Source organism: Oxyura jamaicensis, chromosome 2 (genome assembly GCF_011077185.1).
Source record: "Oxyura jamaicensis isolate SHBP4307 breed ruddy duck chromosome 2, BPBGC_Ojam_1.0, whole genome shotgun sequence".
In the NCBI taxonomy this organism is placed as follows: domain Eukaryota; kingdom Metazoa; phylum Chordata; class Aves; order Anseriformes; family Anatidae; genus Oxyura; species Oxyura jamaicensis.
In genome coordinates, this window is record NC_048894.1 from 154,556,380 (window position 1) to 154,570,234 (window position 13,855).

At 40.4% G+C, this 13,855-nt stretch overlaps 1 protein-coding gene across 15 annotated transcripts in view; it reads right to left on the reverse strand.

The window, feature by feature from the left end:
* Positions 1-13,855, reverse strand: part of PTK2 (protein tyrosine kinase 2) — a 197,262-nt gene that overhangs the window by 14,811 nt on the left and 168,596 nt on the right. For 14 of the 15 annotated variants that reach the window (XM_035318395.1, XM_035318393.1, XM_035318405.1 and 11 more), the window contains 4 exons: positions 9,524-9,635; positions 6,566-6,652; positions 5,477-5,614; positions 3,154-3,285 (listed from right to left, as the gene is read on the reverse strand). In XM_035318395.1, coding sequence (XP_035174286.1) covers positions 3,154-3,285; positions 5,477-5,614; positions 6,566-6,652; positions 9,524-9,635 — 469 coding nt within the window. Of the gene's footprint in view, positions 1-3,153; positions 3,286-5,476; positions 5,615-6,565; positions 6,653-9,523; positions 9,636-10,294; positions 13,231-13,855 lie in introns of those variants that run through there. The other variant, XM_035318404.1, reaches the window with a different exon arrangement.

Consider the following 13,855-nt stretch of genomic DNA (forward strand, 5'->3'; position numbering starts at 1 on the left):
ATGACCCTTCTGTATCAGGGGATGGGGGTGTAGTCCTGAAGGAAACAACCCTCTCCACCTTCCCTGTTCTCTTCTTACCTCCCAGTGAATACATTTGCCTCAATTTGAAATTTAAGAAGTTCTTTAATCCTCAGTTTTTACGCAATGGGTTTATTTGTATTCAGGAGCTTCCCATGAAGAGAGATGTTTGTTTTCTCTTTTTCCAGCAGGATCTCAGAACTTTGGGTTCTGTTTAAGACTGCAGCTTGCAAACATTTCTATCTCCTCTCAAGTGCTGACTGGTTGCGTGTTCTCAAAGGACCAGTTTCAGACAAACTGCTTACACAGATAACATCCTCTCTGAAGACTGGTACATTTCCATTTCAATGCCACTGTGATTTTGTTCTTCATCTGGGGTCTCTCTTCTAGCACGCACAGCATCAGCGCCGTTCGTACTTGTGCTAACATGCTTTGAGTTGTATTTTGTCTTTGTAGAAGCAGCAATAAATTTTGAGTCATGAGCGTGTTGCTGTTACTCCAGGGAAATAAAAATTGTACTAACAGAAACCCCAGCGAGGCCTTTTCTTCTCTGTGCAGTGTCTCACATTAAATGGTTTGCAGTTACTCCTCTGTGAGTCCAATTCTCAGTAGTAGAAGTGTGATATACTGTAGGAGTCTGAGGACTGTGTAAATAGGGGCTGCTTCTGAAAGCAGTCAGTTTAAACTACGTACACTGGACTGTTACATAAGTTAAAAATTAAATTCTGGCTCTTCTCTCTCTATTGTTCTCTGTGCTCAAAAGGGAAAAAAATATTCTTCTGAAACCTATAGCAGGGAAGGGAGGGCCAGGCCAAACAACGTGACCAAAATCTAAAGGTCAGTTTTCCTGCAGAAAGCAGGAAAAGCAAGTGAGAGATGTGACACTGATTTTGAGAAAGCAAGTTGCTCTCCTCCTTACATCACCTGGAGCACAATTAGGGAAGTCCCTTCTCCTGAGAAAAAAGGCCATGGGACAAGGAAATATATATATATAGTGTATACAATATGTATATTTCTACACTGTATGTAGTTTGGATTCTCATGTATAAACTCTGGATATTCTTCAGGAAAAGTCCAAAGCCTCTGTGAGTGCCTCCTCTCAGCAACTTTTCTGCCATCTTGATTTTTTCAGGGCTAACCCTAGAAAATCATGCTCCTTTTCCAAGAAACATTCACCTATAAACTGAAGGTTCCTCTGTATCATGCTACGGGTTCAAATACACCCTGTGGCTATCGTGGTAGCTTGCTCAGCTTTTGACACAGTGTGTAAATGTGTAATAGGCATTCAAATACAACCCCAAGTCTGTCCAGTCAAAATGTTAGAGCAGAAGGACAAAACTCTTATGAATTCCAGTTCCCCATTTTGATTAATTATCACCTATCCTGCAGACAATGTCCAAGTTCCCACGTAACCTAGTGCCACCACGTGAAGTCACAAATGCCTCATTCGCAGAGGCATTCCATTAAAAGGCATCCTCAGGAACAATATATTAATCCCTCAAAAAGTTCTTGACAGTGTTTTAAGTTTGAATCCACAATTTGACCTATGAAGCTTGTGAAAGTAGCAAGCAATCGGTGCCGCTCGAGACTGGAAAAGCTAATGCCTAAATTAGGCAAGAAATTTTCCTTTCCCCTCCCTCTCTCCAAGCTTGTAATTAATTGGACAAAGCAATCTGGGTACAGTGGTTTCTCTACCATCATCCGATGGCAAGCTGCAAATTCCCATGTGTACTTAGAGAGCAAAAGCAAACTTCATCATCTTTTAATCAAAAGTAACATCTTAACCCTGGCCCGACCTGTATCACAGCTAGAACATGTAATGGGCATGTGGGCATCTCCCAGCAGGTCTCAACAGCAAGCAGAGATTTATCCTTTGTTGTCCCCACACCAGGGGCTGTTGTGAATGGATCTGGATACTGCATCAACTAAAACCCTGGCAGAGTAAGGTAATGCAACTGGCAAGGAATTAGGTCTCAGTAACGCTGTCTACACACAAGATCTGCTCTCCATTCCCTCCCACTGGCTTCCTGTAGAATAAAGCATAAATTCTTATTCACAAGGAACTCAATGTACTGGCTTCGATATCCCTAGAAGATGTTTTCTCAAGCTCTGTGGGACAACCATAGCCAGAGAACTTTGATGTCCAAACTACAAATAATTCATCTGTACAACAAAGACTTCCCTGGAGGCCTGTTCTAGGCAGTGCAGAAAACTCTTATAGAAACTGTCTGCCGTTATCATCATCTGCTTCAAATACACAGCCACTTTATTTAAACTTACCTCCCCTAACAAACCTAGGGCACCTGCATTTATACAAACATGTTTTGTACCTACATATAAAGATTCCAAAACAAAGGGTTCCTTGAAATACACTTATGACCGAACGTGTGACTGATGTTTGTCACAATCCGTATCACGCCACTGCAATTTATTCACCTGCCAAGTGAGGCTCCCCAGCATGAGCCTATACTGGGTAACATGCTACCAGCATCTTCTGCTGCATCTGTAGCCAAGAGTCTTGAATTTTAACACTGAACTTGAATTTTGACAATAAGGAAGCCAGAGTTCAACTCAGAAATGTAGATGAGTGGCTCTGACAACAAGAAAACCTGGAACTGCAGAGAAACAGCAACAGAAGATGCCATTACCAAAGCATTTCTTCCTTCTTCTGGCAACGCTCAGAGCTTTTGCCCCCCACCTCACTATGTTCTATTTTTAAATTATTTCTTCCCACTGACGTGTCTCTTTATTCCTTTGGTGCAAGACTGCTTGCAAGTCTTATTACAGTCAGGGTTGCTAGAAGGCTGAAGGTTATCCCTTTTTTAGAGGCAGAACACGCACGGATCTATATCCTTAAGAATAAACAGGCAATCTTCAGATGGCCACAGAACCCACACCTTTTTACACATAAATACTTGACTGAATCAAGTGAGACTCACTAAAAAAAAAAAAGGTTTGAGGCACCTGTAACACAAGACACACTTCCTAGCTGAACACTTCAATTCAGAACTCCTTCCAAACCTGCATTTTGGAACCAACTCCTGTGTTCAGTAAATATTCTCATTTCACAGAAGCGATCAGTTTCAGCAAGCTGCAACAAAAAGAGTTAAGAAGCACCATGAAACAAACTTTTACCAGGAATCGTTCCTCCTTTTCAAGCCAGCGTTGATCTTCTTCCATCTCTTGCTGTTGTCGAATCAACCTCTCCTCCATGAGATGTGTGGGTAGAACCTGCCCCATTCCTCGTATGTCCAAAGTGCCTGAATCCTACAAAACAGAGTTAGGTTTATGCAATCTCAAAACCACTGACAATTTGTAAAAACAGCTGCAAGAACTTACAGATTATAAAAGAGTGGATTTTAAAAGCCCCACCGCACTATAGCAATCAAACGAAGTTCCTCGATCTGCTTATAAACTGAAGCAGGTCATCAGAACAAACTCTTTCCAACTGCAAACATTTTATTTGCCTTGCTCCTAATCACTGGAACCGAAAAGATTTGAAAAATCCTGTTTCATTTTTCAATAACGTTGGCACTTCATATGTTGCACTGCACTTAAGTTGGACAGCAATAACATTTATCAACTTCCTTTTCTTGCACAATAATGCAACTGTCCAGTTGTTAAAGCTGCAGGATACATATTCTACCCAAACCAAATACCCTTTTCTGTTTCAGCTGACGGGTAAAACATGTCATGAAAAGACTTTCAATGAATTTTTGAACAAGATTTATGAGTGCTTTGAGCCTCAATATATGATATCCCAATGCTTTCTCAAAATCATTAGTCAGTAATATAAAGTAACATTTTTAGAGAAGCTGTGGTGAGTTTGCAAACTAACTTCACTGAGCCTGTCTACAGGTAACCAACTTCCCAAGCTTTTGTGAAAACTTTGGCTGTAGCTTACTATTACGAACATGTGCAAAGCATTCACAGGCTTCCACCAGTACTTCAGTCTAATTATGTTGTGCTTGAATAAAGTTGTTTCTGTGGTGAGTCATCTCAAATTGACCCTCTAGAACAAACAGAAATGTTGAGCTACTGGGGATGATGGCCCTCAGCTATATACAGCAGGAATAACAACGGCATGGCAGCAAGCTGTAATGGCAGAAAATATGACCAAATCTACCAAGAGTTACCTGAGGCAAACTGAAGGCTCAGACACTTATCTGCTCTACCCTATTTATGGCATAAACCTCAGTTCTCACTTAAAAATTCACCAGAGGCACAAAGAACAGAACATTGCTTAGAGAGTGCAAATAGATTTAAGACAGAAACTGCAAGAAGAGAATCTTTGTGGAAGGACAAAATGGAATGAAAGAAGTATAAAATATTAGAGGAGAATAGCAAAAAATAACAGAAGGTTAGAAGGGGAAATAATTTAATATTCCTTGCAGCTATACACAATTGTGAGAGGCTGAAAAGCATTTACCAAGAATATAACTCAAGAACAGTTTTGCAGACCACTTCATTTTCTGTTCCAGGTAAGAGAATCCTTGGATACACTTGCTACACTGGGTATCTCGCATGAGAGGTATTTTTAAATAGGTAATGATATCATGAAGTTTAATGTGAATTTTTCCTCCTCTCTTAACACCACTAAGTTTCAGTGAAGCCTTCTTCTAGCAAACTCAGGATAATTATCACCACCCATTAAGTCTCTTAGTTAAGATGCTAAGTAGTAGTAACTTCATCAAGAATTTGTGTAAAGAGTACAAACAGAATCACAGAATCACAGAATTTCTAGGTTGGAAGAGACCTCAAGATCATCGAGTCCAACCTCTGACCTAACACTAACAGTCCCCACTAAACCATATCCCTAAGCTCTACATCTAAACGTCTTTTGAAGACTTCCAGGGATGGTGACTCCACCACCTCCCTGGGCAGCCTGTTCCAATGCCTCACAACCCTTTCAGTAAAGAAGCTCTTCCTAACATCTGACCTAAAACTCCCCTGGCGCAACTTTAGCCCATTCCCCCTCGTCCTGTCACCAGGCACGTGGGAGAACAGGCCAACCCCCACCTCTCTACAGCCTCCTTTAAGGTATCTGTAGAGAGCGATAAGGTCGCCCCTGAGCCTCCTCTTCTCCAGGCTGAACAAGCCCAGCTCCTTCAGCCGCTCCTCGTAGAACTTGTTCTCCAGGCCCCTCACCAGCTTCGTCGCCCTTCTTTGGACCCGCTCAAGCACCTCGATGTCCTTCTTGTAGCGAGGGGCCCAAAACTGAACACAGTACTCGAGGTGCGGCCTCACCAGTACAACACTATGTCCAATCTCACATAAGAAGATTTGGTTCAAAAAGAACTGAATTCAGTCTTGACTCCAATCCTACTCCAAAATCCTACTTAAAAAACACCTGAGAAACATACTCAATTTTCCTATAATAATCTCCAGAGGTATCTGAAGAATAAAAAAGTGCATTTACTGTACAGAGAAGAACAACAGGTGTGTCAGTTCATAGTACCTCCATGTTTGGTTGCCACACTGATATTTCCTGAGGTCGATGGTTCCAGGAATCTGTTTGATCCAAGAGAGAAGCCTGCCCTGGATAGATGCTGCCTGCCATGGCTGGTATCCCGTGAGAACCAGGGTAGCCAGATACCTTTAGGGAAAATGCGAAAGGTGTTACATTAGCAAATTTACTTCCCCGTATTTAATAGATTCTTTTTTTAAAGGAAGCAAACACGAAAGTGCAGAAGTGGCTCAATTCAAGTAGTCACTGCAAGGGAGGAGGATAAGCAACAGCAGAAAGGAGCCAAGCCACAATATGATAAAAACTCTTTCTCTAAGACTTAGACTAAGGAAGCCTACACAAACAGAAGCATTAGAAAATATGTTTCAATCTCTGTAGTCAAAAAGATCAAAGTTCTCTGCTGAACAAAAACAACTGTATTGATACTTTTGTAAGAGCTACACATGCAGAACTCATGTTCAGGTTAATAGGAGCCATGCACACATTGCCCTGTGGAGCCATACAAATATGTACCCCCCGTGCGTATTACAGGCTTCAGCCTGGAGCAACTGCATGTAATTACTGTGCCTAACTGCACAGCCTGAGAACTTCCCCACAGAAAAATCAAAGTAGTTTTAATGAGCCTGAAGTATTCCAATAAAAACAGGGAAAACCTTCCCCCCCCCCACAGGAAAAGAACCTCGACTGAGTTTGTTGTGTATGGATGTTGATTTGAACAAACCCTAGAATACTTAAAGGAGGCTATCAGCTAACAGAAAATAATCCCTGCAATTTACAATGCAAGCAATTTCACAGCTTAGAAAAAATGCTAACACGTTCCTTCGGTAAATATGAAAATGTCTAATGTGTTTCATTTTATTTTTTAGGAATTTGAGCACTATATCACATTCGAAAGTATCTGCCATCTGGAGTAACCCCACCAGGCTCACTTCAGGGTTTGTTCTGATGTAAAACAAAAAAAACGTTTAAGGCAACACAATGAAACTAAACTGTGTAAGCAGTGAGTCAGTCCCACCAGCTGCAACTGAGTTATGAACTCCACGTTTGAACAAAAACATGCAGAGTGTTTAAATTTAATACCTGGTAGTGATTTGGCTGTACCATATGTTGTGGACTCGGATAAAACCCTTCACTGGATCTTGGACTGGGGTAACCAGGCCTGCTGGGCTGGAAGTATAAAGGAAAAGAGTCTTTTTAAAAGAGTCTTTAGAAACAGAAAACTAAACACACCAAATTCCTCTTTGCTGAAACAAACATTTACAGGAGGCACATCACAAAAACAAGCTAAAAAAAAAAACCTGAAATAAACATTCTAAGTTATTTACACTTCAAACGAACAAACAAACATACATACATACATACAAAATTAAGTTTTCCTCCATTTTTTTGGTCTGGAAACAAAAGAAGCTGAATTATCTGTTAGGGATTTCATTAAATAACACTCACTCTGTACATTTTTGGGGCGTATTTAATTGTTTGCACCACAGGGCCTTCTCTGTACTGGTTAAGTCCAGAGTATCACAGAAAAGCGTAATTCTTAAATCATGTTTCCAGGTGCAAATAGGGCAGTTTCCAAGTTTATGATCTGCATTACATAAAGTTTTGCCATTAACTTGTTGTTTTGTGACTGTTGCCAGCAGCAAATTCTTTTGCTTCAATGAGAACACAAACCAAGTTTTGTTTAGCATGAATATTTACAGGCGTTATTGTGAAGACCAGACTTGGTTCTGATTATTAACCCCCATGCAATACATTGCCTCCAAATAGAAGGTGCTTTTGATCATATTCTGAACCCCATGTCCTTCATTATACATGCTATGGGTTGCAACCCATTCCCAGCCAAGAAAAAACAGAAATATTTTATATGAGAAAGGAACTAAAGAAGAGCTGTCAGGTTATTTATCTGAGTATCTTCCTTTACCTCTTCAAGAAAAACACAATACTTTGCCCTAAACAAAGAGGAGGTATCATCACAGAAATACATGAGGAAAGTCACCAGAAACGTCGAAAGCCCAGTTCAAAAAGCTGTCTGAAAAGCCTGTTTTCCTGCACACACTGAACAGATCTCCCTTTTGCCAGAACAGGCACAGAAACTTCACACTCGTGGAAGAAGCAATGCCGGAAAAAGTTTCTCAGAAGCGTACTTTTATCTTCCAAGAAGCAGTGTTCTGTTATTTGTACTTGATATTAACCTCTGAAGGTACATTTGCCTTTTTTTCCTGAGGAACAGTGCTGCTGGGTGTTTCAGAAGGGGAAAAAAAAATCAACCAAAGAGAAAAACAAAACCTAAACCAAACCTCATCGTTGTGCAAATGGGCTCCTGGTGTCCCTCTGGCAGTGAAAAGCTACTTTCACAGTTCTTTGGGACTACAGAATTTTATCATCACTGCATGAAAAATGTTGTTATCACTCAGTACTTGTTATTTTTGGTTTCTAACTAATCACCACAATCCAAGTAATTTCATAGCACAGATTGTGATAACTGTGAATTATCTGAGAACGTGTAGGAATTTAAGGCTGTAACTAAAATGGAGTTTTAAACCCCGTAAAGAACTGAAACTTTTAGAATGAATTGTTATAAGAAGGAAAGTCAATTATTACCATTAAAAATTTACATAGTAACTTGAGATGCTTGAAATTCCTTATCTACAAAATTCAACTTGTTCAAATGTCATTAGCATGCATATCCACATTTTTCAAAAACACAATGTGAAGAAAAACTAAGCAACGAACGCTTGCATTGCATACACAGTGAGAGTACCTCAAAGAGTTAAAACATTGAGGCCCCTCTACCCCCCCTTTCCAAAACGGTATGCAGTGGTAGGAGCATTAATTTCAGTCCTAACCCATCTTTTTTCAGGTGTTTTCATTTATGTGTCACACCCAGAGATCTCATGATGATCACTTCTACTATGGTGTAGCTCATTCATTACATTAATTAAAGGTATTTTTAAGCCCTGAAGACTACATTATTAAACTATTTTGTAATAATTAAGTAGCATATTGTTCCAATTCACTCAGTTTATCTGCTTCTGTAATTGTTGTCTGTTTATATATACACCGAATCCTGTCAATCTCAGGTGCCTAAACAAGTTGATGGATTCTTTGCCATTCTCAATTCTGAAATGAAAGCAGCAGCTTCAGTGCCTGTATTTCGTGGTTGCCATAAAGCTACCAAAATGGAGAACCAAGCTAGGAAATCTATCAGACAACAGGCTAGATATGGGGAAACCAAACAAAATTAAGTTGCCTTCCTATGGCCGTTGGGGCAGCAGAAGGGGCCCTGCTACTACTACTAAAATCCCGATCAGCACTAGAGCTCAAGTAGAAGACTACAGGAATTTATCACAGACTGATTTGGATGCAGATATTATTCCAAATCGCAGTGGTGACTGCACAAAATTAAATCCTCCGAAGCATGGACTCGATCTTTCCAAGTACAAAATAAATGTTCAGAAAAGCACGCAAGTTATGGAGAGAAGAGAGCACTCAGCAACTGGAGAGGTTAGACTACCAAAACTGGAAAGCTTATCAGGGACATCCAAACAGAGCAGACATGCAATGAAACAAACTTAAGTGTAAACTAAAACATGTAATGTCCTTAGGAAGTAAAAACCTTATCTGTTCAGAATAAGAAAGATGCAATTAACTTCTATTCTGTCATTGATATTTTATAAATACACCTTACAAACGTCAGAGATCTCACCAGCTAACGTTTCACAGTGGTGCTAGAAGAAAGAAAGGAAAAGCCAGGAAACATTTTTGTGGCAACTATGGGAGTCTCTTGCAAGTTAAACAAACAAGAAACACAAAATTGTCAGTGCAAAATTATAGCACAGATCAGTTCTAATAACAGCCTCAGCAGAGCTGGGTCATTTCAGGCAAGCACTAGCAGATGATGACAAAATTGGGCAGAACGCCATTCTTAACCGACCCATCAAACAAGGCTTTGAAGAATTAATAATCATTTTAATTCCATTTCTTTATTATTATTACTTTTAGAAACACTCATGCTTTGTGTTCTGGTATCTTAGCTACCTTGGGAGGAGCCTCATCCGATCCTCCTGAGTCCCAGGACACCGTGACTTGTCGCCTGGATTCCATTCTCATTCGTTCTTCTTGCTGCAGCTTCTCTTCCTCCAGTATTGTACTAAGAAAAACACATCGTATATAAGTAAAACTCCAGCTCCACGTCTAACAAACCTCGGAGCTCCCACGTCTCTCAAGCTAAGGTATATTACATGAAAGAGTGACCGAGAACTTTTAAGACAAAGTTCTTTTATGAATATTGGTCCTGGAAAGCAGTATCCTGAAGAAATACATCTGTAGGGCTGTCAGTGTGCTTTCAACAACCAAAGCAGCACCAGGCTTTCAGAAAGCTGTGGTTGATCTCGTACAAAAAGTTTTTTTGCATGTTAACATTTCTTTTGATGTGTAATTACACAGAGAAATCCTCAAAGACAATAAACCGAGCAATTACTTGCATGAAAAATTAGTTTTCACATGAAAATACCCAATTGCTGCAAAGGAGCAAAACAAACCGAAAATAAGTTCTTTATGAAAGCTCAACCGAGCTTCAAATCACTGGGATTTTTTCCCTCTGTTAAACAAAGCAGTCAAAAAAAACCCAAACATCTCGAATACCATGCTTTCCTCTTACATTTCAGTCTAACCAGGAACACATTCAGCAAAGCAATTCAGCAAGACAGAAATATCTGACAGCATTCCCTCAGCTTTTAAAGGCTCAGGTCGGAAGGGTACATTTTCAAACAAAGCACTAGACAGTAGTAAAACTAGTTTGCTACTTACCACTGTTCTGACTATTAAAAAGACCGTTTGAAGTTCAACGTGATACTGCTGCCCCCACAGCAGCCTCCTCCCAGTTCTGCTATGTGGATTATTAATGTTGGATATTTGCCATTGAAAAACTGCTCAGAATGAAGCTTTGGACGAGGGAGCTGCACGCTACATGGATAGTCTAGAGATCTGAGCAGGGCAGATTATTTACACGTTGATCTCCCCAGAGTAAAGATAATCCTGTAAAGGAGCTATCGCAGCTCCTTTAGCACTCCAGTTTCTAGAAACAAAGCTCGGTTCTGAGTTTATAATCTCCTGCTCAGACGACTAAATAACCACCCAGAATTACTCATGCAAGGGATGAGATCAACTACAGCAATCTATTCTAATCTTGGAACTTCGCTGCTTGTTTCAAGAATAAATTCCTGCTTGGTCGGAGACTAGAACTTCGCCTTTCCTCCCTCAGCCAAAAAAAGTCATGCCACTTCTTAAAAGCAGGGAAGTCAGCTCATCTCACTGCAGCCTGCCCGAGTTTCTGAGTATTGCAGCAATTTCAATCCATCACTGCCGAAGGAACACAAGAATGTGGAACAAAAACAAAATCAGACAAAGTTATTTGCAGCAGTCATTCTGATAGAGCTATTGCAGACAAACAGCTACAGCCCGACACAGGCGACTAAAAAGAAAATCCTTCTACTTTACCACTTCTCTCTCCCTACAGAGTAAGGAAAAAGTATTTCTTACTTGAACTCACAAAGAATTAGCAAAAATGCACCATTTTAAGGCTAGGTCAGACTTCGGCTATTCAGCATGAGTTTTTATGTCTCGTGAGAAATCAGTCGGGACGCATCTGGAGCCACGAACCACGATTACGATCTTTGAAGAAATACCTCAAAACTTAACCCAAAATGCCAACAAAACAAAAAACCACCTACACATGTGAATAAAATGTGCATTTTTTTTTTTAACCAAAGCTGTTGATATGGCAGTTGCTCTAATGCGAGCGCAAGGAATGGAACAAAAGTCAGCTAAAAGCAGCTGACTAAATTTAGAGATGGCTTATTGACAATTTGGGGCCACGGGTATAATTTGTCACAGCCCAGTCCTGTTTTTCCATAAAAAGGAATGAAACACTGCTACCTATCTGCCTTGCTGTCAAAGCCATTTTATCCGTGGTGTCCCAGTATTTAATACCGTACCATTAACCTCAATCGTATCACTGGAAATGACAAATTTCGACTGAAATGATTTGTTTTTCTTAACACAGGCTCAGCTTTTTGCCTTACGGCTCTAATTCATCTTGTTATTCCTTGCCTGTGTCATCACGAAGACCCTTCCCTCCCAGCCCAGTGAGTAGCCTGGTCAACGGCTGATGAGCTGCAGCAGAATTTGTACCGGATGCCCTTGACTACTACTGACAAGGAGAGAATATAAAATAGAAATGCCTCGGAGAAGCATCACTCGAAAAAAACACAAGGAATATAAATGACTCACAGAAACATCTTTGTTTTTACCAAGGGAAGACCAATCCATAGATGGAGCACAAGTGTGCCAAGAGATATTTTTGACCTTTTCTCGGTGCAGCTGCTTGAGTACTCTCATCGGTTTATTAGAAATTGCAGAGGTCAGGGAAGTCACAGCTAGGCATATTTTCCCAAACGGCACGTATTTTTAGCAGCAGAGAAGCATTTCTATTCATACGACTTCCCTAGCAAACCTCGAGGTCGAACAAACAAACCTAAGTCGTCTTCTTGGCTATGTCTGATGAAAACCTCTGCTATTGAAGTTTGTGTAGTTGATAAACTTATTTCACTTTCAAAGAACCTTTTCACTCAAATTTGCCCGTGACATTGAAAAGGAAACATTTACCGGGAGGTTCAAAGCAGGAATCTCTGCAATACTGAAACGCAGCCTTACGTTTCGGAAGACAAAGCAATGCCAGTGTTTGCTCGCATGTGGTGTGGGAACCTAGAGGAAGTGCTGACCCATCAACAAGCAGCTTTTTGTCTCTTGTCTGGCCAACAAAAACACAAGGTTGCATGGAGATGAACACATTTGCCCCATACAGCCCTAATTTAAGAGCACTTTTGCAGGACTTTATTCCTAATGGTCATTGTCAATGATCAAAAGAAGGCCAACGAGGTGTTGCAACCTCCATCATAGTTATCAAGTATTTGCTACAATTTTTTATTGCCAGATGCCACAAAATGACGTGACTTAAACAGCCTTCATTCTTATCAGTTTTCTTCCTTGTATTAATAAGCAACATTTCAAGAGCTGCAGCAAACACAGCCACCAGGAGGCTCAAGTCCCATTTTCATCGGTTAACTATCTCATTGCTGTTGTAAAAACAAACTTTAGGAGGCTGAATCAGTCATTATTTTACTTTTTATATTCTTTTTAGAGGTTAATCTGTATTTAACACATGACCTGCAGTCCAGGGATCATCTGGGATCATCCACTCCAGTAAAACCTGTGCTTCTTTATCAGCAACCAACAGAGGGCCTAGTCGCCAATTTATCACAGCAATGATAAAACTGCTCCCGATTTTGCTATTTTATTAGAGAGGAATGGCTAGCAATAGGTACTTGGTACAAAATTAATTCAATGATGCACTCAAAATGTCATTGCATGACCTTAATTAAAAAAGCTCAAAATCAAAATCCAGCTTAACTCTGAATACTAAAAGGAGTTTTAACAGAGTTACTGCCAAAGGGACGTGCAGGGCACGACTCACAAGCACAAGCCTAGGAGATGACTTGTAAGAAAACCTCTGAGTGTACTAGTGCTACTTTAACAACACAAACCTGTAGCATATTGAACAAAGAATAATTAACATTTAATAACACGTGTATGTACGAGGTGGTATGTATAATTGGGTATGGTGCTGTAGGTAGGTAGAAGTCATTCTGAATAGCAACACTATAAGAGTGCATGATTTGGGTCTGTTAAATGCTTACATGGACCTAGGAAGTTAGGAGGAATTAAAGCTGGAAATCCACCATCTATCCATTAGTTTCTGTGTTGGATGTGATGACTAACTCATCCTTTACCCACTCTGGACAGACCAAATACCACAAAATTCCCGGCCTTATTTCTCCCCTAATAACACTATACAAATTCTACAGAAATCAGCATCTCTGTGGGGCATAAGCAAGTAAAGTTTGTGCAAAGCAGATGTCGGACAAAATGGGTAAGGCATCAGACAAACCAAGAGCAGATTTGTGCTCCCATCAGTACTACTTCAGATGCAGAAAAGAAGTTTTTTTTTCCCAAAGCCACGGTCTTTGTCGTTAAAAAGGGAGGAATGCTGCAGTGTTGTATCGTTGGCTTTAGGCAAACAAAGTCTGCTCTCAGCTTGAAAAAACTACCCTGGATCCTATCCAGAACGAGCAGCAGCCACACCACACAGAAAAGGCCACCAGGGAAATGGCTTGTTTTTGCAAGTTCATGGGAATTGGAGTTTTGAAACGCAATCCTTCCTCGTTGCCTGAGATTGCCTCGCCATGCGGGAATTGGCAACGTTTCTGACAAGAGGCTGACTCTGTGAGCAGCGAGAAGAAGCCCTGAGGA